Here is a 22858-nt window from a genome sequence, read left to right as displayed (position 1 = left end):
TGGAAGAACCAGACTTCAAGCATACCTTTTACATGTTTTTTTTATCTACTTCTTATACTGATTTACTCTTGCAATATTTAGTGCAAGAGGCTGTCCACTGTGATCAGTTACGCAGCCCCAATGATTATATCGTGCTTGCATCAGCAGCATCATGACAGTTACAGCATTATCCTTGCTTGCCTGTTTAAGAACCCTGTCAGGCACTTTTTAGAGGCATTACTAGTAGAAGCAGTTGTGGGGACTTCTAGACGACAACAGCATATGTGTTCTCTGTTCTGAAGACAGAACCACTGTCGTAACTCAGTGGGAACGTTAAGCTCTGTTTCGGTTTTAAGCGCTGCTGCGGTACCAATAGCCTCGCAATGCCTGGCGCTACCAAAGCAAGCTATTCGTAGCTCGTATGGACACCCGAGAGCAACACGCTGGCCGGGAGGACGGGGCTCTGCCGCGGCTCTGCCGAGGCGCGGGGGGGTGGTGGCAGGACCCGGCGGGGGGGGGGGGGGGCCCGCCGCTCGGGAGCTGTCCGCGGTGCTGATCGGCGGCCCCGCCGCGGCCGCGGGAAGCGCCCGCTGGTGACATCGGGGGCTAAATTCGTTCCTGTCACTTCGCGTACAGAAAGCATGTGTGAGTAAGGACTTCTCACAGGCAGGTAAATAAAAAGTATCCAGACGTTTAATTTTAGGAAACAACAAAAAACTCCCGGGGAAAACGCTTCCTGAATATTTTTGCAAATCGTTTTCATTTTAGTTCTGTCTTGTATTTCTACTTTTATTCTGTATTTCAGCTGATTCCAGAGGATGAGTAATCAAGTCCTGTGAATAAAAATCCCTGTCAAGTTCTTCATCGTACTGTGATCTAGTCTACAAAGCTGGGCAAGTGTGTGGATCAACAGGCATGCTGGCAACAGGCAGGAAAAAGTGAGCATTGTTACAGAGAGATTGGCACTAATTTGCAATTAGGTCATGCCAAAGAGCACCTGTATATCCTAAAAAACTCTTAAAAACATTCTGAGTAATTTTTTGCACAAGTGCAAACTAGACCCTTACATTAAAACAAAGGTGCTTGCTCATTGCTTAGTAATTACTACAGCTTACCATTTCCTCAAAATGCACTCACATGGCATCACTAATATCACTAGAGTGTGTCTATGACTTTTCAGGATGTATTTGATTTTTAGTGCAGCACTGTCAAATGAACTGGCAAAGCAAACTGTGTGGACGAATAAATCTTTAACACACTAAACCTCTCTCTGCCCTCCCCCTCCAACCGCCCCCAGCTATTCAATTGTTCAGTAGGAAGTTTTAAGAGTTTTCCAGAAATATCCCTCTTGAAAAGGGAAATAAAAGCCTGTGACCATTGGGATATAAACTTTTGACCATGTTTGTGTAGTAACATCCTTCATTAAAAAGACTATTTCAATTCAGCTACAATGCCAGATTCATTGTTGTAATAAATACTACTAGTGACGGTTTCTGTGGAAAACATTAGATTCTGCTTTAATCTTTGTTAAAATCTGAACTAGTTACTTCAGACTTTCAGTTTTCTCCATAATCTGGAGGTGGTTTTATAATTTATATTTTTAAGTGGTTTAAAAGTGGACTAGCCTCTTGCTGAGATGTCTTTTAATCTCTTCTGATAGGGAAGAAGCATCATTTGTTCTTTAAGTACACCCCCGGATTGCAGGGTGAACAGGTGAAATTAAACTTCTAGAAACTGTCTGTATACACAGTGAGACATATCCTGCTCTTTTTTACACTATTATAAAACAGGAGTAAACCCACAGAATTTAATGTAAGCATCACTGTAGGCACAGGCAAATATGTCCTGATGTTCTGAGGAGCTATAAATGGCTAGCCAAAAATAACAGCTGTGCTTACTTAAAGCATAAAGCTAATAAGCAGTTTCACTGGAGTAATTATCTTTAAATCAATTCTTCATACTGAAGTTCTCATAGTCAGCTCACAGGGAACTATGAGGAACGTGGTTGTTAGGGAGAAGTGTTACCTGTAATCATCTCAAACACATGACAGCAAAACTTCCTCTTGTTTTGTTACATTTCTGTGTGGATTTTCTACTAAAATGACAGTCGTGGAAGATGAATCTTTTATGTGAGCCAAGAACAGGCAAAACACAAACAGAAATTCAGAGTATCTCAGATACTCTTCTACAAAGCTGCAGGCACTTCGAGGAGGGAGCACACAATTCACATGTCAAACTAACAACCTGCAGCCGGTGATGCTGCTACCTGGCTGCTCCTTACAGCACACGCTTCCCTTCATGGAATAGCACACCTGGGGCCCCTTCTCCTCCCCTATTTTATTCTGTTCCCTGGATATGTTAGTCCCCAGGCCAGCAGTAAAACTGTGGGGGAGAAAAGTTGTGGTGACAGGCTGAGAGGGAAGTGGGAAGAAAAGGCCTTACTCTTCCCCTTTCATAAGAAAGAAGAGCAAGTGTCTGCAGCATGAGATGGGGCAGATGTGGGAGAAAAGTGTTTTTTCTCCCAGGTGTTTTCCCCTCTGTTGCAACCTTCCGTCTCTTCACCTCCTTTGTAGCTCGCTCTTCCCATAGTACTTTCCTACCCTTCCCTATGGAGTAACCCTACGCTTTACATACTAGCAGACCGCTGTGAGTCATTTTGGTAGCAGGGGTGCTGTGTACACTCCTCCCTTCCCCCTGGCCTTATCCTTGTGTCTTTTCTCACTGTCATGGCTGTCACCTCATGATCTCAGGCACTTGCAACCCCTTTTCCCAGAGGGAAGTGGCATCTGGCTGTGCTTGAAGTATGTTGTCTCCTCCACTAGCTCCCCCTCTTGCATCTGAGTATGTGAGGTAGCTGAATATTTCAAGGTACCGTTGTTCAGGTATATGACTTCGAAATATAATTCTAATTCCAGCTATGAGGGGACCTTCATAGTTTATTGTCTCTTTCCCGCAGGTTCATCTGATCCATCCACTGAGATCTACACAACCATGCTCACTTCCACCAACATACTACATCTCCCTCCTAGCCGAGGATCTGCTCAAAACCCAGTATCTCCTGCTGAGTCAACTGTCATATCCTTGGAATCTCCATCCAACTTTATCCCACTGCTTAAACCTAACAGTGTCTTTCCTATTTCCCCAGCAGCTTTGGATTTCCCTTTCATGTCACCAACTTTCCACAGCCTCTGGGTTGCTCAGAAGTAATACTATGGGTGGGGTACCAGCAGCTGAGCTGACAGCAAGGCTGGGGAATGGAAAAAAGTGATTTCTGCATGTGCTGATCCACAGAGTCTGGGCCAGAGATCCAGGGCAGGGGACAGCTGAAGCATTGTTTGTGTCACTGCACGTCTTAATAATCCAGCCACAGTATGATTTTAAAAAGTGCTGCCTGAGTTACAGCTATGCTGCTTCTTAGGTAGAAGCAGATTCCTAAATCTTTTTTTCATACGGCATTCATTGAGAGTTTTCCAGAGTTTATATCAAAAAGACTCCAATTCTTGCATAGACAAATTTGGCAAATAGCCTACAAAACTTAATCTGAAAAACAAGTGCTCCCATTTGTTGCAGCAATTGCTTTCACATCATATAACCGGGGTTTGGAGTCTCATTCTCCTCTTGCGTGCAGTAGCTATGTACTTGGATAATTTGATCTGGTTATGTCTGTATGACAAAAAGGATGTAACATGCACTAACTTGTTCACTTAATCTAGTGAGCAGCAAAGAGAGAGCACCCAAAAGACCCAGGCGGGGTCCCCAGCCCGTTTGTAGTCGGTGGCCAGCCGATGAAGCTGACTACCCTCGCTGCCACTGCTACTCTGGCAGCCACACCAGGCTTGCCAGCTGGTCAGCCCAGGACCTGCTCTGCTCCCACCTTCTCTGTGCAGAGAAGCGTCCCCCGTCCGCAGAGTTGCTCCTGACTGACACCGCTCCTGACGGGAAGGCAGCCCAGCCGGTCGCTTTTCTTTTTCCCTTTCCAGGTGGAGCTGTGATCTTCATTTCAGCCGCTGGGGGGAACCTTAGCCTTAGTCACGAAGGGCTGCGGGCCACGGGGGATCTTCCCTTGGGCCCGACCAGCTCTCAGGCCCACGTACCTCCCTTCGAGTTCTGAAAAAGGGCCTTCCTATATGAAAACGTACCCATTTCCTCCCCCAGTTACATCCTGAAAGAGCTATTATAACTACTTATAAACGTTATCTTGCTTGTATCCAAAAGAGACAAGCGAATCACAACTCTCAATTACTTTTCTTCTTAGGTCATGCTCAGGTTGGAAGTGAAGGACATGGTGTTTCTCAGCTGTCACACTCTAAGCCCTCTGAGAAGTCTCATGTGGGCGATGAAGTATTTTGTATGTGCTAAGCAGGCCAAGTTAACCCCAAAGCTCCCCTCTAGATCATATTTAAACTGTTGTCTACGTGAGAACTTTCAAATCTGTTAGAAGTCTCCATAGCATCTTTGCCTCTGTATTGTCAAGGCTTAGACACCCTACGGGAATGCAAACCAAAAGGAAGTAAAAATAAGCAATATGTTAGTGATAACAATGTTTAGAAAGGGATTTCATGGGAATGAAATAGTCTTTTTTTTTTTTTGCTAATATAAATAAAGGCAGAAAGTTCTTTATGTAGCAGAAGCCTGTGAAATGTGAAACTCCGGCAGTGAGAAGCAATACCGATATGAATCAGAATGACTGCGATAAACAAAACTCTTTAACCCTGGAGGTGGGAACGTGATCTGGTGGTTACAGTAGCAGAGAGCAAATCTGAAGCGCCTGTTTCTGCCCCTGACTCACCGTATGTCTGTAGTCAACTCATGTACTGTCTGTACACCAGTTTACCCATCTGTAAAATAGAGACACACATATCTCTACCTTATCAGATCTAGCTCTTGCCAAGCATCATTAATGGATGCTGACAGCCCTTTGCTGTCAGGAATGCAGGATTTCACAAGTGGAAAGTACAAGTCATTACCACTTCACCAGGACGTGAGCACCACTCCTTTTGTTAAAACAGTTGTACGCTTACAAGCCAAAGTGGTGATACCCAACTGACTGAAGAATCTCTTTATTCTCCTGGTAGTGTTGAAACACTTCCAGTTAAATCTTACATAAACTTCAGAGATCAGTAGCTCTCTAAAGCTGATATGCTATAAAAGCAGTCAATCAAACCTATCTAATCTTGTCCAACCCATCACCACTAATCAATATTATTAAAAGGACATTTTTCTATTTTTATACATGTATTAATTTATTGAAGTTAAACGTATTGCACATATTTTGTTTCTATCTTCATTAGTTGAAAGTAAAACCTTTAAACTTATAACTGAACTATTAACTAATCTTAGTCCTATGTGGAATGAGTTGGTGGTCTCAGAACCATTGCTAAGGTTAAGGTTTCCTAAATAGGGAAGCATTTTAAATAAGGTTTCCTAATCATAGACCACACATAATACTGTAACTGCAGAATCAGCAGACAGAGCAACAGCTAAAAGAGGCTGGAAACCGAAACGTCCTTCCCACATGCAGCAGGGCTCCCTAAAGGAGTTCCTGTTTGGCCTGTGAAAGCTTGCACTTAACCTTTCTCCTGTGAATAAACTCTTTTTCTATCCTGCTTGTCTACAGACAGAAGTGGCCACAGCTGCACAAATTAGCTAAATGGGTCCAACCTGTGTGTGTGTAATCTTGGATACTCGTTTAAACCTGGCCTCTGTGTTTCTGCTCTGTAAATTTATCACTGTGAGTCTTTTTATAAAACCATCAATTATAAAATCATGCTTTTGATTAAACTGTTATGACTTTAGGTATGTATTAGGCCTAATCGGTCTTCACGTTTTGAGACTGCCTTTCTGCACTATAAAATTTGAAACTAATTACAAAGTTAGTAATAAAAGTGGTGACTCTATCTTCTTTCAGAAAGAACTTAAAGCCGTTATGGTCCACCATGAAGGAACACACTCCTAGAGGCCGTTTGGTTTTCTCTTTGTCTGTCGGTGAAAAGCTGCACTGCCAGCCATTTTCTTCTGCACTTTACTGCTAGTGTTTTTACATAATTTGGCGGTAGCTGTCACCCCTGCCTCACCCACCACATGCACCTTGGCAGCTCCTTGGGACAACTCCCACAACTGCTTCTACACAAAGAACTAAATCCACTACAGGCTTGGCCATTTAAGCTGGAAATTCAGACTGTCCAAATTCCTGGCTAGGCACCACCTAATTCTAGAAAAGCATCTGAAGGCGCCTGAATTTTTATTTATGAACTTCCCCAGCTGCCTTCGTGTCTGCTCCCGGGCACTTGCAAGCCGTGGGCTTTGTGAGCGGCACGGCAGTTGCCTCACGAGAAGGCATGTCATGTGGTGCCTGTTGAAACAGACTTTTTCAAAGACTACCTGCACGATCGAGCCGTAAAAGAGTCAACCGCAACCGAATAATCTGAACGAATCGAGACAGATTAACAAATTATTTATAGTATCACAGGACCAAGGAGTCCCAGCTGTGGCCCGGGCTGCGCTGCATTACACGTTGAGTGAGCGCAGTCGCTTTTGCAAGGAGCTCGCAGCCCAAGTACCAGGCAAGAGACAACAGATGGCGAGAGACAGATGGGAGAGTACAAGGAAACAATGAGATAAATGAGCAAAAACTAAGTTGAAGACTTTAGCATTCGGTTCCAAAATTATTAGTTTTACTAATCATCTCAGCTGATGTAACCCTACGGTAGGACGCCTTTCCTGTTCCAAAGGTCTTAATAGCTACGATTACGACACACGCCGCAGCCCAGCACGGGGTACGTTTTAGGTAAAGAGTGGGAGTTAAGCAGGCAAGAAGTCCCGAGGTGGGGGGTGTTGCTTGCAGAAATCCAGTCAGTGAAGGGGGCTGGGGTATCTCAGCAACCTGGGGCTTAAGGCAACCTGATTAAGCACAGCTCAGCAGGTAAAGCGCTGACTGACGGAAAACCCAGGCTTTACCGGAGGACGGCTCTGCCCTGCAGCCCCCGCCGCGGGCGGGCGGGCCTGTTGGCGAACCGCCCGAGGATGTCACACGCCAGACGCGAAACCCGACCGCCGCGGTCGGCGGGAACCTCCTGCTCTGCTCCGGAGGCACCGGGGGCGGCCCACGCAAGCCTAGCACCGCGCCGTTCCGCGGTCCCGACTCGCTACGCGGGTCTCTCGAGCACAAACCACCCCGCTCCCCGGCGGGTCGCTGACAACTCACTCACCAGCCCCCGCGGGGCGAGCTCGGCCCACCCCCAGGCATACCGGGGTCCCGCCATGGCAGCCCGGCCACCGGCGCCACGCGGCGCCGTGTGGGGGGGTGGGGGGGGGGGGGGGGGTGGGTGTCACGGACCGCAGACCGCCACGGCGGGGGGCTGAGGGGGTCGAAATGCCGTGAAGGCGTGAAAAGCCGCCTACCCCTCCGCTCCCCCCCCCCCCCCCCCCCGCCTCAAAGCTGGTAGGGGGCTCAGGGCGGACCGCGCCGCCCCGCTGCGCAGCCGCCGTGCCCGGGGAGCCGTTACCCGGCGGGGGGCGCGAGGCAGCGGCCGTTGGAGCCCGGCGGCGGCGGCGGCGCGCGCAGAGTGTAAGGCGGGAAGCGCCCCGCCGGGACACCCCGAGGCCGCAGCCCGGGGGCCGCCTCAGGGGAAAGCGAAACCAAAAGGGCGGTAGGCGGCGGCGAAGGGGCGGGCAGGGGCTCCCCGCCGCTCGGCTCGGCTCGCTCCTCCCCTCAGCGCCGAGGCGGAGCGGGGCGGTGGCGGCGAGCGGGCGAGCGGGCGGGCTCAGCGCTCCCCCATGGCCCTGGCGCCGGGTCAGCGGGCACGGTAGCCGCCTCCGGCTGTCGCCGCGGGTGAGTCAGAGCTGCCCAGGGAGGGCGGGCTGGACATGAGCCTCGCCGCCGGGCTCCGAGCCGCGACCGGAGACTGAGCCACAAAGAAGTTTCCCCGGCGGCGGCGGCGGCGCGGTGTTCCCCCATGCACGCCCCCGGCCGCCGGCCCTGGGGCGCTGCCCGGCAGGCGCCCGGCGCCGACCCCGCCATGGAGCCCCGCGCGGGGCTGCACAGCAGCCCGGACCTCAGCCGGGCCAAGCGGCTGAGCGTGGGGGAGCTCCGCTCCCTCTTCGAGGCTCGCTGCGCCGCCGTCGCCGCCGCAGCCGCCCGGCAGCTGCCCGACCCGGCGAAGAGGGGCTGCCGGCCCCCCAACGGGGTGCTGCCGCCCGTCATCCCCCGGCTCACCGTCACCGCCGAGGAGAGCGAGGAGGCGCAGGGCAGCCCCCAGGCGCAGCCGCCGCACCCGGAGAGCGGCTGGCTGAGGACGGACAGCTCGCTGCACCTGCAGTCCCGCAGGCTTTCCACCTCCTCGCTCTCCTCCACCGGCTCCTCGTCCCTCCTGGAGGACTCGGAGGACGACGTGCTGAGCGACACGGAGGGCAGGAGCCAGGGCATCGTGCACCTGGAGCACGGCGAGGACACCAACCAGGTAGGGAGACGCAGGGCGGGGGGGGTGGGGGGGAAGGCTGTTCGCCAGCTGGCGGCGGGCGCTTGCCCGGGGGGCGGCCAGGCGGGCCTGCTGGGTGCCCCCCCGGGGGGCCTCGGGGTCACCAGGCGCTCCCGTTTGGAGTGAGGTTTCCGTGACCCAACTCCACGCAAACTCCGGGCAAACTCCTGCCGTGGGGCCAGCAGCAGTGCGATGCGGTATACAGGTTGATGCGCCTGTTTGAAAAACGCTGCTGCTCGTCGGCTCTTCTAAAACCTGGCCAGGTGTGCGCTGTTTCCTTCCTGCAGTGAAATTGTGCTTGATGTCCCAAGAATGTGGGGGCACGTTTTTTGATCATAAGTGGGTTGGTTTTTTTGTGTGTGTGGCTTTTTTTTTTTTTTTCTCCAGTCTCCTTTATCAGATCTTCAAAATAAAATTTTTCCAGGCATTTACCAGCAGGTATTTTTTGTCTCTTCCAATCCTGGAGTCTGTGGTTGTCAATTTTTGAGCTGCTGCTTGCTGTGAACATGACAGGAGATGGGGAGGAGCTTGGAATGGGTAGAATGCATGCTTTTGTCCATTCTGGCAGTAACACATTCTTCTCAGTAAATCCCCTCTGTAATTTGGCAGCTTTCATCCATGAAGTACGCTTTTAAAGGCATATAGTTAGTTGTTTTTTCATGATCTTTCATATATATTTGCCTGACTCCTTATAGTATGCTTCTTGGGGTTTTGTAACTGAAATATGTTGCTTTAGCAAATTCCCCCTCCTACCTTTATTTGAGACCACAACTTGAATTGTTGTTTTGCTGCCAGCTCATTGGCACTGAATTGTTTTCAAGCAGAACATATGTTTTGAAAAAATGTATAAGCAAGAAGTAATGCAACTTGTAGGTGATACCTCCAGCTGGACTTTTCTCATGGTAATTGTGGGTTTACTACTTTAGAGGACACATAGTACAGGAGCTAAAATGCTGTGCGCAATATTGGTTTTGTTTGCATCAACTTGTGGCCTGGTTTTGGAAGAGGAAAAATAAAGAGGTTTTGTACTTTGTCATATTGCATATCAAGAAACCGATAATAATACTACTTAATTTGTACTTTTGATCCTGAGAGAGAATCTGGTGTGTAGGGGAAACAATTACTACTGTTTTGCTTTCTTTTCTAAAATACATGCTATGCTAGTGGGCATTTTGTGAAAGTAGCAGAAGAATAGAAATTAAAGATGGAAAAGGGCTATAGGATTGTTTGACTCGATATCCCTGCTATTGCAGTGGGCTGTTTGCGTGGTTAATAGGGAACAAGAATTTAGTGATAACACTTCAGTAATATGGAGAATGCTGAGATAGCATTGTGGCATCTGGTTAACTTGTCTGTGAATATAGACTGAAGCAAAACCAATTCATCAGACAAGAAACCGTGCTACCTTTAAGGTTTTGCTTTTGCATCTCTGAAGTCATTGGTATTGTATGCAATATTGAGTCCTAAATCATTCATTAGAACTATATCCTTCCCTACAGTCTGACATGCATGTATCTAAACCATACAGAATAAGTGGATGTGAGTGGTATTACTTTCTTTTAAATTATATGAAGTTTCTAGGCACTGCAAAATTGGAAAAGGCATTAGTCACCTTTTAATTACAAGAAAAGAAAATTTTAAAAGTAAAGAAGAAGGTCTTTAACAACGATTTATAGACAAACTAAAAATAGCTGTATTATGAATGTTTTAAACTCCGAGAGAATTTTCTATTCATTTAGGTGTGTGGGAAATTCAAAACTTTAATAGTATTATGTGAATTCAATTTTTGAAAAAGTTTTGCGGGCTTCCCAAGTTTAATGCAGCTGCAGGATTTTTTAATGTCTCATTGGTAAAGTAAGTAGTCACTCAACTGCTAAAATACTTTATGTTTTTAAAGGCTGAGTTACTTTTCCATACTTGCAGTGTAGGGGAAGATGGGGCAAACTGCCCACCAAGAGCCTGCATTCCGACCGATGTTCTTTATCTCGTAATCACTTCTGTGGCCGGTTGGCAAACCAGAGCTGGGACTGGTACTTAGGACTCTAAACCAGCAGAACGAAGTATCACCAACTTCATGACACTGCCTAATAAATTAAGTGGGCCAAGTCTTTCACCTGCTTAATGTGTGCTCAGGTAGTTCGTCCCTCCCTTTCCTTGCCGCATTACCCACCGAGAGCTTGAATCCCAGGAATCTGCTGTTTTCCTGGTGGTCAGGCACACTGCCCTTCATCTCAGGTGGCTGCACTGTGTGCTCGCTGATACCTGGAGGTGACCAGGACAGCCTTGTTCTTGTGTTTGATGTCTTTTGGTACTGGACAATGCTGTGATACTAGCAATCCCTACGGCCAGCTGTCCAGTCTTCACAGACACCGTTTCTGTAGTGAAGCAGTGAGTACATAGCATGCCGAAGTAGGAGCCTGTGCTTTGAACCTCTGTGGGTTCAGCTTTACGGGATGTGTCCTTTCTACTAATTCATCTTGAGGCAGGATGAATAAGTGTGTTTTAGAACGGAAGGCTTTGGGTTCAAGGCAGGCATGTACATGTGAAAATAACTAGAAATTTTAGGATAACCCAAGGAATGGTTTTATATTTTGAAGATGCTATTTAGGAGCAAATTGGCATATTTTGTTCATATTTATTGGTTTTAGTGTATGTATTTTAATAGATGAAGGCTCGTTCTCAGAGTGGAACACAAAGGATAGAGACTTTTCTGAAGGAAACAGAAATCAGAGGTGGGCCAAACTTGCTGTTTCCTGTTTCGAGGGAAATGGTGACATTTTAAAATATTCCTTGTATTGGAATTTCCTTAGGCTTCTCTTCGGAAATGTTAGAAGTTAATTTGGAGCCTGGCACCTTATGACTAAGCTCAGACCAGTGCTCAGAGGACTGCTGGACTGTCAAGCCTACCAGACTCCCCAGTGCCTAGCAGGGACCTTGGAAACTTGCCCAGGTCTTCCAACCGCGGGAGTAGAAGTTCCGATAATGTTCCTGTTATCAGGGCTTCAAGGCTTCCATCTGCAGACCCAGGAACTTGAGACCTAAGCTGAAGAAGGCCCTCCCAGGCCTCTCGGCTGGAGGCCTCTCTACTGTTGACCTAGAAATCAAGACCCAGTTGGGTCTTTGAAATATTGTGGCCTCTCAAGTTACCTGTGCAGGCCTGTATGAGAGACAGGAAACTCTGGAGGACTTGCTGCCGTGGAGTTATCAGGCCTTAAATCCTGGGATGGTAAGCCTGGGAGTGCTGTCTCCAACTGTGCCCCCTGAAGGATGGTTCTCACTGGCAGCTGACTAGGCAAACGGAGAGCTCTCCAAGAGGATGAGTGATTCAGTTAAGTGTTTCACAGAGCATTCTGGGTTGGAGGAATTGGCACATCATGGCAGAGTTAAATTTTTGTTTCTTATTGAGCGCAGTATGTGGGCATGCCCCTGGAGTGTTAGGGCCCCTGTTGGGGGGCGTGAATACCTTGGGGCCAATGACTGACGATTACTGTACAGTCCCAGCCTGGCTCAGCAGGGACAAAACACTTGTTCTTGTTCGCTTCTAGGCAAGCCCACCTTTGAGAGAAGCTTAGTGGGTGGTGTTCCAGTTCCTCTGCACAAGTTCTGCATTTAATTTTGCGATAATTAACAGAGGCTCTGGAAACTGGACTGCCCTGGCTTTCCTAGAGGAAGACCCATCCAGCAATGAAGAGTTGGAAGCGTGAGAGAAGCCTGTTCTGCTGCTGTCCTGTTAGCTGAACTTGTGGTTCTGTGAAAACCAATTGCGCATAGCTGTGCTAATGTAATTTGCATAACGCCATAGCTGGAGCTTAACAAATCTTGGAAGTTAACTTAATAAAAAATTATTGGTTATTTTTCAACTAGCCAATTGACAGAATAGATTTTACTCTATGACAACCGTTAACATTCTTGCCTTCCCTTGCATTTAAATGGGAAGCGTGCTTTTCTACCCTTGCTTCATGCCATCTGGGAAGTGTGTATACACAGTTGAATCTTGCAGTGAAACCACCAGTGGTCCATTTATAGTAATGGAGAGAGTGAAAGAGTTACATATTTTTGTCTTCATTCTGTGAGTGAGCAATTTTAAGAAATACGTAAGTCTGGTTAGCACCTTCTTTGTTGGGACAGAGACTTTAAAAAGTGGTTTTCACAGAGAATAATCACCATGATAATGTACAGCAGCCTCTTGTCCTCTTCATAAGAGAATGTTATTTACTAGATAGAAACATGCCAAATAAATCTACTCGTTCTCATAACTGTGACCTGTCATTCCAAATTCCTAGATCTGTAACCATGAGAACAGCTGACAGCTTGCTAGAAAAAAGGCAGTTCAGTTCTTGCTTGCAGTGATACCAGTCCAGAAACTTTGGGGGATAGCTGTTAGTGAGGCTTATTTGGTTTCACTGATCTTCTTGCCATTATTTTTCATAATACCAAGCACCTTAAAATGGACAAACATATAGAGGGGCACACACACTTAATAAATACAGACCGAAAGTTTCAACTACTTCAGCTCAGGGGTGGGTTACATAAGCTAATGCAGTAGAATAGAATTGTTATTTTTAAGTGAAGAATGGGAACGAAGGGATGACATAAGTAAGACTGTTAATGGGTTTTTAGCCTACTTTCCAAAGGAAAGAAAGCTTGTGTAATCACTCTATCAATTCCATTTTAACAGCTTTAGTAGATTTGAGCTGAATTTGTCAGTGGCATAGACATCTCCAAGTTTCTTCAAGAGCTCTTTAAAGTTCCACAAAGGTCAGCTTCTGGGTGGAAGAGAGGAAACCAAAATAAGTGCATACCTTTTCTTCTCAGGGGGAGAAGGTGCAAGATGGGTTCAACAGTTGTCTTCTGTTTTGCTTGTTAACTAGCAAATTGGCATGTGCATATTGGCTAGTTGATTAGTGCTTACGTGCTAGAGCCAGCTGCAGCAGGTAGTGTCTCTTGTCCAGAGGGTAATTAGGAGAAAGTACGGGAGGGAGCATACAGTGTTATGGGCTGGTGAGGTTAGGGAATGTGGAAGGCACCAGCTGAGGAACAGGGGAGGAAGGTGAGGAAATTGAGGGGTGGTGTGTGGGTCTGTGTGTGTGTAAATATGAGAGGGATTGGAGGTTTTTTGGCACAAGTTTATAGAGGACAGTGACAAGTTGTAGTTACTCTGATAAGGGTGAAGGACAGTAGAAACCAGGCTTCGTTAGTGTGCTGCTCATGGAACAACTACTTTTAATGGAATATGTTTCATGGTTCTAAAAAAAATGCTGATTTATAATGACAGTCCTGTATACTGAAATCTTTCTATTTTATACTGAACAAATATGAGGTGAACAGCAGTAGAGTACATTCCACATTTCCATGCCACACAGTTATTGGGTGAAAACTCTGAATTGGGAGCCTCCTCTCCGTTTGAGGATGGCCTCTTCTCCACTGTACACTCAAGTGGTGGAGTATGTCGAAACATCAGCAGTATCAGTTCTAGTGGTCACTGTTTATTAGTAATGTGGATTCTTGTCTAGTAGGAAATGAGTTAGCTCTTACCAAATCAGTTGAGAGGGGCAATTAAATGTCTTATCAGTTAAGAGCTTCTGATCCTGGATACATCTCAAAAGGTGACTTAGAGATTACAAGATTTTTCTCTTTTGAGTCAATTTCCATCTGATAGTTTTCACTTTTCTAATGTTAAAGGACGTGTTGCTTGGGTGTACAGTTTAAAATTGAAAGAGCTCTATTATAATTTTTTCTTATGGACCTGTTGGAAACAGAAGTTTCTCTATATGTGCACTTCTACAGTTCAAACCTCCTTATAATTCTTATTACATCTGGAAAGAGGGAAAGTAACAGCGACTCCTCACCATCAGGTGATGCATTCATATTTAAAGAGGGCATACCTAAGCAGATTTTTCTCGAGCTATCATTGACTCAGCAGAATTGAAGATTTATTTGTGAAAACCCATGCCAGTCTCAAAAGGAATAAGGGTAGTGGCTGGAGCAATAGTTTGGAAATTGTGCATGTCTGTATACTTTTGGGTTCTGACATTCTTACCCTATTAGACTGGTCTGTGGAGGGTCAACATTTTTTTAATTGAACGTGTGGTAGTTAACGTAGACAAAAGTAACTTCTCAAATCACATCTAAGGTTTATTATAAATGGAATGTGTTAAAGTGAATCAGTTTGATTAAATGCTGACAATGTGATGCAATTTAATACTACTAATATTTCTGGAAGCTGAGAATGCACATAATATTTATGTGGTAGATAGTTGTTTTGTTTAGCAGTGACTGAGAGAAGAACTAAGGATCATCATACAGCATTTTGTGGTGATTATCTATAAAATGTGATGGCAGAAAAGGTAATATTATTCTTGCACATCTTGGAAGGAAAAAGTGATCTTGTCTTATCAACACTAGTTGAGTCACTGTCTCTCTTCTACCTTCTCTGTCAGTGTAGTTTTTGCAGAGAAAGGGGGCTGAGGCAGAAAGAATTGGCTTGTCAGTCCATGTTAATTTGGATCTTGCATAGCGTAGGTTTAGATTGCATTTTTAAGTGCTCTTCTCAACCTTCTCTACCAACAGAGCTTTCTCTAAAAAGCTCATAAGTTGGGCAAGATGGCGTTGTCTGCCCATAGCATAGCATACCTGGGGAAAAATATCATTAAAAACAAAAAAAAAAAGAAAAAAAAGCAAGAAAAAAAAGCAGGTGTTAGTCTCCATCAGTTCATTCTGAGCAAAAGCATAGGGAAAGGGGAGAGGCTACCTGTTGATCCAGTGTCAGACTAGCAAACACATTGGTATGTTGTTTCCACTGCTTAACTGATCCATTCTTGTTAGTAATGGAGAATGCTTTCTGGGATAACACATAGCCAGCAGCATTTGGGTGGGTTTTTGTATCAATAAACACTGAGCTTCCCACAAGGGGTGAAATTTTCCTTTACATTCCAAAACATGGAATTGTGAGACTGATGCTATAGAAACCTATCCTGAACCCATCAGGCCTGGCTATTATTGCCTGTTACCAAACCTTCTATTCCTTGGCAAGCTCGGAAAGAAGTTAGCCAAAGACCAATTTGCAGCTCATTTGAAGCAATGTTGTAGACCTGGCATGATCCAGATTTAGAGCTTGGGACAGAATCTCCAAGGCAGTTGGTGACTATAGCAAGCATGACACAGACACTGCTTTGTGGGAGCTTGGCATTAACCCAGAATCCAGGAACACTCCTTATCTACAGGCTGAAATACCCAAGTAAGGTGGTGCAGTGAATGCAAACTCCTCAAACTGTTTACCCCAGCCCACCGGTATCACCCTTATTTTACTCACATTCAACTTCAACCTGCCATTCTTCATCAGCCTTCTGACCTCATCCATACTTGAGCCACATTGATAACAGAGGTGTGGTTACAGGTGATAAAGAATAGGTATAGATACATGTTATGTCTGCATGTAATTGGCACTGCGTATGATTCATCAGTGTACTAAATGATTACCTGTTTAACAGGAAGCTGGGATCTTGCAGAACTGTGTGAGTAAGAAAGCTAGTGGCAATGGCACAGTTCACTTGTGATGTATCAGAGGAGAGTGCAAACCACTGTAGTCTTCATACAACTTTCATATGATACGGGTAATACCTCTTGGTAAATTATGTTGAACACTGCAGAGAAAGAGAATGCCTTTGTTTTCTGGTGATGGTAGGAAATCATCGTTCATTGTTAGTCTGATTCTGTCCCCTGATCTCTGCCACGTCCTGACATAAAATGATCCCGTCTTAGCTTTAGTTGCCTTTGCTACTCTGAGCTGCTACAGAAAACACAGCTTGCTTTGTGTCTTAGCTTTTTTCAAGCAGCTTCATATAGTTCAGAACACTGCAGTGGTTCTTCTCAGTGATGTTCACTGTGGACAGCATGTTACTTCTGTGCTATACTTTCTTTGCTTCCTGTGGTGGAGTGCTGAATCAAATGTAGGTTTCTACTTCTCGCCTTTGAGGTGCTGGTGCTAGTCAAGGTCTGTATGTAGTGCACACAAGGGACTGATGGAGCTCAGCTGTGAGGGGTGTGCTCAGCCATCCCACTCTTCAGAGACAGGCAAGCTTGAGGAGGCTCAGCTGTCCACGAGGCAGCTGCGACCTAGGTTTGCCCGATATAAGAGGGCCATCTCTCACTGGGCCTGAAGAGCCTGTCCAAGTACAGCACTCCTTTGAGTGCCCTCTTCAACACGGGCACGTTAAACAGGCCAGCCAGCTCTAGCTCACTCTGCAGCACACGCTTTGGAAATGAAAGGAGGATGAAACATCATTGCTGTGTGTCAGTGCCTTCCACTACTGGAATGTGTTCAGATGCTCTGAAATCACCAGCTCTGCTGAAAATCTTCAAAGATCCCCTGAGCATGTGGCACAGGTAGTGGTCTTCTCTTGTGCTTTCAAATGACCAGTCTTACGGGCAGGCACATTGCAAGAGGAAGCTGTGTGATTCTAACGCAGGCTAGTCAAGAGCAAAACTTTGAAGATGAGGGAGGTAAGAGGGTTGTGATAGGTACAGGATATGTACAGGCTAACAGGAGGGGGAGTGATTGGGGCTGGTTGGGAAATGCCACTAGAAATGCGAGGGGAAAGACTAGACAGAAGATCAAAACTTAATAGGCAAGTGGACTATTGCTTTAAAAACTAAAGAAAATATAGTCTCAAAAAAACCACATCGTGAGAACATGAGGCAACTATATTAAGAAATCATCATTCAGTCAAGCATTGAACAATATATGAAATAAAAGAACTAAAGTGATTGCAGTGTGTGTATATTAATGTTCTACAGTCTTTAATTATGAGCAGGTATAGTACTTGATGCACAGAATGCATGTCTGTCAACTAATAAGCAGCTGTTTTATATTTCTGATCAACTCAAAGGACAAGTTACAGTTCCATAGTGACTGATGCCATGTGTTGCAGGAGCTCTGTTTCTTCATAGATAGGTATGCAGCCAATCAGGCAGATCACAGGAAGAGAAAGACTGACTTCCAGATGTAAAGCTGCTGAATGCTGATGTGGAGAACTGCTTTGCCTTTCACAGTGTCCCTTGGAGAGACTAGGCAGGTTATTTATGCAGATTTCCACCATAGCCACTAACTGTATTTTTCTCATTCTCCTGTTGACTGACTTGAGAGTATGGGTCTTAGTAGCAGAAATGCTGAACATTTGTACCTGCAACCGAAGTTAATGGGAGCTGTTCTACAATGCTGTTCTACAGTATTGTATAACACTAGGTATTAGGAAAAGCAAAAATTGACACCTCAGATTGGGCTTTCAAAATTAGTGGGTACTTTTCATATTAGCCTATCTTTCCTTCAGTATTTTCCCTATAAGATATGAATAAAACAGTTTGCGTAACAGAGATTGTGAAAACAAATTCATTAAAACTTGGAAAGCACTCTACTACTGCTGTGATGGCAGTCTTAAAACTACCACATACAACTTAGTAATTATGTTTACAGTAGATTTCCAGGAAGTGAAGTAAAAATGGTAAAGCCAGTGAGGACAGAATTAAAACCCCCTGCTTTTTATAGAATTGGGAATTGTTTGTTTACACTGAATGGATAGGAACTACAATATGTTATTATATAATTAAAGACTATCTCATAAGCTCTGCGGAAAAGGGTTAGCTTTGCCATAAAGATGATAGCTTAAGTTTGCACCAAAAACTTTGAAGATTTCTAACTTTTGAGTTCTCAGTTTTGCATTTAAGACATTATTAAAGTTCCAGTGCAAACATAATTCTGCATCTGAACATGTTCCAGTAGTGGAAGGCGCTGACACATGGCAATGATGTCTCATCCTCCCTTCATTTCCAAAGTGTGTGCTGCAGAGTGAGTTGGCTGGCTTGTTTAACATGCCTGTGTTGAAGAGGGCACTCAAAGGAATGCTGTACTTGGACAGGCTCTTCAGGCCCAGTGAGAGGTGGCCCTCTTGTATAGGGTAAACCTAGGTCACAGCTGAGCCTCCTCAAGCTTGCCTGTCTCTGAGGAGTGGGATGGCTGAGCACACCCCACACAGCTGAGCTCCATCAGTCCCTTGTGTGGGCTGTGCCCAGCAATCTCCACAGAAGGTAACTTCTAAAGACTAAAAAGTGTCTACTGCAAATGAACTTGAGGATCTTACAGTTTGCCAGATTTGGTCAGGTTGACTTCTGCTCTTCCCATGGCCTACTTCTGCTTTGAAAACTCTCTTCTTGCCAAATTTCAGGCTCCTTCCTCAAAACTCAAGCTTAAAAAGCTTTTCAGAGGATTCGTCAGAAATTTTGTAATAGGATCAATATGTATCTTTTTCTAGCCTTGGAAATGGCTGAAGTTTAGTTGGAATTGTTCAGTCTGAAGCAAACAGGTTTTGCCCTTCTTTGAGGTGAGTAACTTAGAGCAATTCTCAGGAAAAAGAGACACACAGAAACAGAAAGACTTCTTGTTCATTTGTGCTTTAGTGGCTGTACAGGAAATTTGGGGTTTGAGACCCTGATCTTCTGAAAGAGGCAGAGCTAGAGCAAGTCTTAAAAGGTGGCCTCTCTGTTTTTCTCCATTGCTGTATGCTTATGTGGTAGCAGTGATAGAAAGGATAAAAATCTGTGAACAGTGTTCGTGCGTGCAGATTGGCTGTTTGTTATCTTTTGCTGGGTTTGAGTGGGTTGTTGGCTAAGTGCACTTGACCTGAATGTTCTAATCATGATAAGCTCTGCTTGCTGTGGGCTCCCTCCTCAGCCATTCCCACCCATGCACTTTCTGTAGGAATAGCAGCACTGGTTCCACGAAGGGTCAGCTTTGTTCAGAAAAGAATGTAATCTGAAGAAACTAGGAAACCTTCCTACGCTCCAGCTTTCACTTTTCATAGTGCAAAATGCTGAGTGTCAGAATTTTGGGGTGATAATTGGATACCGTTTGTATTGTCTTGCTCTATGGAATTTAGATAAGGAACACTTTTTGCCTTGCTTGTACTAACCCAGAAGGAGTAAGCAATTAAATCCCAAGGTACTCATTTCAGGATAGATCTTGCCATTCTGTTGAAAATCCTATGAGAGGATTTTAACGTAGAGATTCCTGACTTCCAGGTGCTTTTGCCTATCACTTGCTCATGATGCCACCATGGCTAGCAAAGGCATTCAGTAGAAAAAATAATGAAGCCATGTTTTAAATAAGTTAGGAAGAATTGAGTCTCTGGAGTTCTCTCTGGCCTGATAATCTGCATGCATCTGGGCACTAATCAGGCCTCTGTAACAGTTTCGTGACTTGTTTTCCCAAAGTTTATAGCAAGACCAAAGAGGATATGTGACTTCAGCAATGAGACGAGGGAGGACGGAAGTCCTGTGCTATCTAACAGCCCTGTGCTTGCTAATCACTACACCAACAGCCTCCAAGTCTTTTTCCAGCAGCAGGACTGGCTGATGTCCTGAGCATGGTTTCCCATTCCAATATTAAAACTGGAGTGACAGAAAACTAATGATCTTTTTCCCATCCCTGTTTATCGCTTGGGATTTTCTGCATTATCTCTAGAAATATGTCCTCTCCCATTGCCATAGTTGTGTGTCTTGATCGCAGTCTGCCTTTTCAGTCCTCTGATTGTATAGGCAGCGATCCTGTCTGGGACAGGGGATGGCTGTAGGATGAATGTAGCCAAGTTGCCAATTTTCTTTTTACATTGCATTCTTCAAGAAAAAGAGCAGACAGGGAAGCAGAATCAGTCTTGGCTTGTGAAGTAACTTCTCTGCATGGCTCGTTCCCCTGTGTGCAGCATAAGCCAGAAACCACCTGCAAATGACATTTCAAATGTCTGTCTTTTCTTTATCTGCTGAGCCCTGGTGTATTGGTGTTGGTCACTTGGCTTCTGTTACCTATGTCCAATCTGGCATAGAAGCTGCTGCTTGCTCCATATTTCAGGAGGCTGGTGTAGGTGGTTGTGCAAGATACGGGAGTGTGGCTTGCAGTTCTGTTGCTAGGAGGCAACAGTGCGAGATTCTTTTAAGTTTCATGGGGTTTTTTGGTCTCTTTTACTGTGAGATAAAAGTTTTTGGTAGATAAATGGTCTCTGTATAAACTACACCCTGTTTATTTTATTTTATTTTTAGGTGGGTTTGTGTCTTAATAATTGGCAATTGATGTTTGTGCTTCTAAAAAGGTGGGATCTCCAGGACCTTGATTGTAAGCACATTTGTTTACCTTCAGGGTAGAGGAAACATACTCTGTACAACACATTCACTATTGTTCAAACGCCCACAACTCTTCAGGAAGGCAGATGCCTTGTTTCAGTTTCAGTCTTTCGTTGAGTCACTCCTGCTTATGTAAGGTCTGAATTTGACTCTCTTTCTTAAGGCTACATTATGGAAATTAAAATCTTAAATAATCCCTTGTCTGCTGGGACTACCTGCTTCTGATACGGAGGAGGAATTCAACTTGCCTTTCTTGTGGTGTTCTGTTAACAGAAATTCTCTTTTGATCCTGTAGTTTTGCTCAAGGGAGAAGTCATCTTTTCTCCAGATTCCTTACATAGTTCCTAGTGCTGACTTGGGGCAGGAAGCGTTTCTCTAATCTTAGGTTTGCTCCAAAAACAAACAACAACCTCATAACCTGAAGGCCCTCTCACTGCTATGGGGGAAGGTGAACGGTCTCCATTTCCATGTAATTCTGGGTTTCTCCATCATTGCCATGTTCCATTTATGGGCTTCCATCCTATCTGGGACACTGGCCTCACTTGTTTTGTTCTGATGCTAACCCAAATAGGAGTGTGTTTCTTGTTTGTGTGGTTGTTTTTTTTTTGTGGAGTTTTTTTGGTGGTGTTTTGGGTTTGTTGTTTTGGTTGGGGTTTTTTTTGTTTTGTTTTTTTTAAATCCTTTCAACACAGTGGTTTGGAATAATCTCACAGTTACTATGTTAAAGCTCAGAGTTATTAAAGTGGTTGCTGAAGGATGTGGCTTTCCCCTAGGTAAATACCACACCCCGCTAAATAACAGTGCCTATCGCATGTTGACACTTGCATTCCATTGCAAAGGGTGGGCCGTATTTGAACAGTGGCGTACATGATAGGTGAAGCAGTAACTGCTTATGCTTCTTTAGAGGAAAATGGAGGTGTGAGTTTGGAGGAGACAAAGGAGAAGACAGAGTACTGGACCTTGTCTTGTGATAGATTAGAAGAGCAGATGGCAAACTGTTACTAGTGTATGTCTGATCTGTTTTTTACATGACAAATTTTTAAACTCTAATAATCCTTTTCACTTAACACTATATTGCTGTTTATCTGAGTACTTGAATGCCTTATTTGAGTGCCTTTAATTTAGTTTACAAAGTTTAATTACTTAAACTGTTCAACAGTGTTCTGAAGTGGAGCTGTTACAGCCTGCAGTTGTAGGAACTGGAGCAGAGAAAGGGCATGTGTCTGGACTAGATCCCATACTGAAGCAGTGGAGTTTGCTCGGATCTTTTGCAAATGAGTGTCTGATGTTTTAGGATGTTAGAAGCTGAATTATCATGGTAGGAAGGAAAAAAGTTATGTAAGTACATCTTAAAAATAAATATCTGTAAGTAAGCTCTTTATATGTATGTGTATATGTACATGCATGTGTACAGTAATTTCAGAAATCCTGATTTGCAGACAAGTGTTGGTGTGAGGGACTTAATTGTTTAAATGAATGTTTTACTACTTTTTAGGAAATGGAAATAAAGCACAGAAAGGGATCATGTAACTTTCTTCACTGTCCTGCAGGAGATGAGTATCTTTAGACCATTGATGATGAACAAGCTTGGTGCTTGTGACTAGAACTCATTTAAAAGTGTCGCAGCTTATTGACACTGGGATCAGCCCAGTTCTATCTTGGTGGCAGGTGTCCTCTGTGACTGAGCTAGACCACAATTTTACAGGCATTTGTCAAGCCTGTTTGAAAATTCACTGATAGCCCTGGAAAGCCCTTTTGTGATATCTCACCTGAATGTTCTGGTTTTGTTGCAAATTAAAACCATTTATTCTTGTCCTTCCCAGTGGACATGGAGAGCAATTGACTGCTTTTATAGTTATGAAAACTTGTTGTGTATTAGAAGCCAGTTGCCATGCTTGGTCCTCTTGGGATAAACAAACACAATTCTTTCAGCCTCAGTGATACGCTATTTGTTATTCGTCACTGAACTTTCCTCCAGTTTGCCAAAACTTTCATGGAATAGTGATCAAAATGGAGCACAATCATCATGGATAACCAGTAGGTTCTTACAGCAACCTTAACTCTGTCCTTGTGCTTCTTATCCTTTCCTACAGGAAAAAATGAATTCTAGCACCATAGTCTTCCACTGTTACAGTGTTACATTCCTTTCAGGCAGAATCTCAAAGTTATATGGGATACAGCTTCTGGGGCCCTTACACGAGGATACATTGAACGCATGGTAAGCTTTCAACAAG

At 44.8% G+C, this 22858-nt stretch overlaps 1 protein-coding gene across 2 annotated transcripts in view; it reads left to right on the top strand.

Annotated features, from left to right (window-relative positions):
- Nucleotides 1-7700: 7700 nt before the first annotated feature.
- Nucleotides 7701-22858, top strand: part of ITPKA (inositol-trisphosphate 3-kinase A) — a 40620-nt gene continuing 25462 nt past the window's right edge. The window contains exon 1 of one of the 2 annotated variants that reach the window (XM_030037939.2): nt 7701-8438. In XM_030037939.2, the coding sequence (XP_029893799.1) occupies nt 7935-8438 (504 nt within the window). In that variant the 5' untranslated portion in view covers nt 7701-7934. The remainder of the gene's footprint in view (nt 8439-22858) is intronic. The other variant, XM_030037934.2, reaches the window with a different exon arrangement.

The sequence above is a fragment of the Aquila chrysaetos genome, chromosome 2 (assembly GCF_900496995.4).
Source record: "Aquila chrysaetos chrysaetos chromosome 2, bAquChr1.4, whole genome shotgun sequence".
In the NCBI taxonomy this organism is placed as follows: Eukaryota; Metazoa; Chordata; class Aves; order Accipitriformes; family Accipitridae; genus Aquila; species Aquila chrysaetos.
Note: the sequence above shows the minus strand (reverse complement) of the source record. Positions and strands in the feature narration are given on the sequence as shown.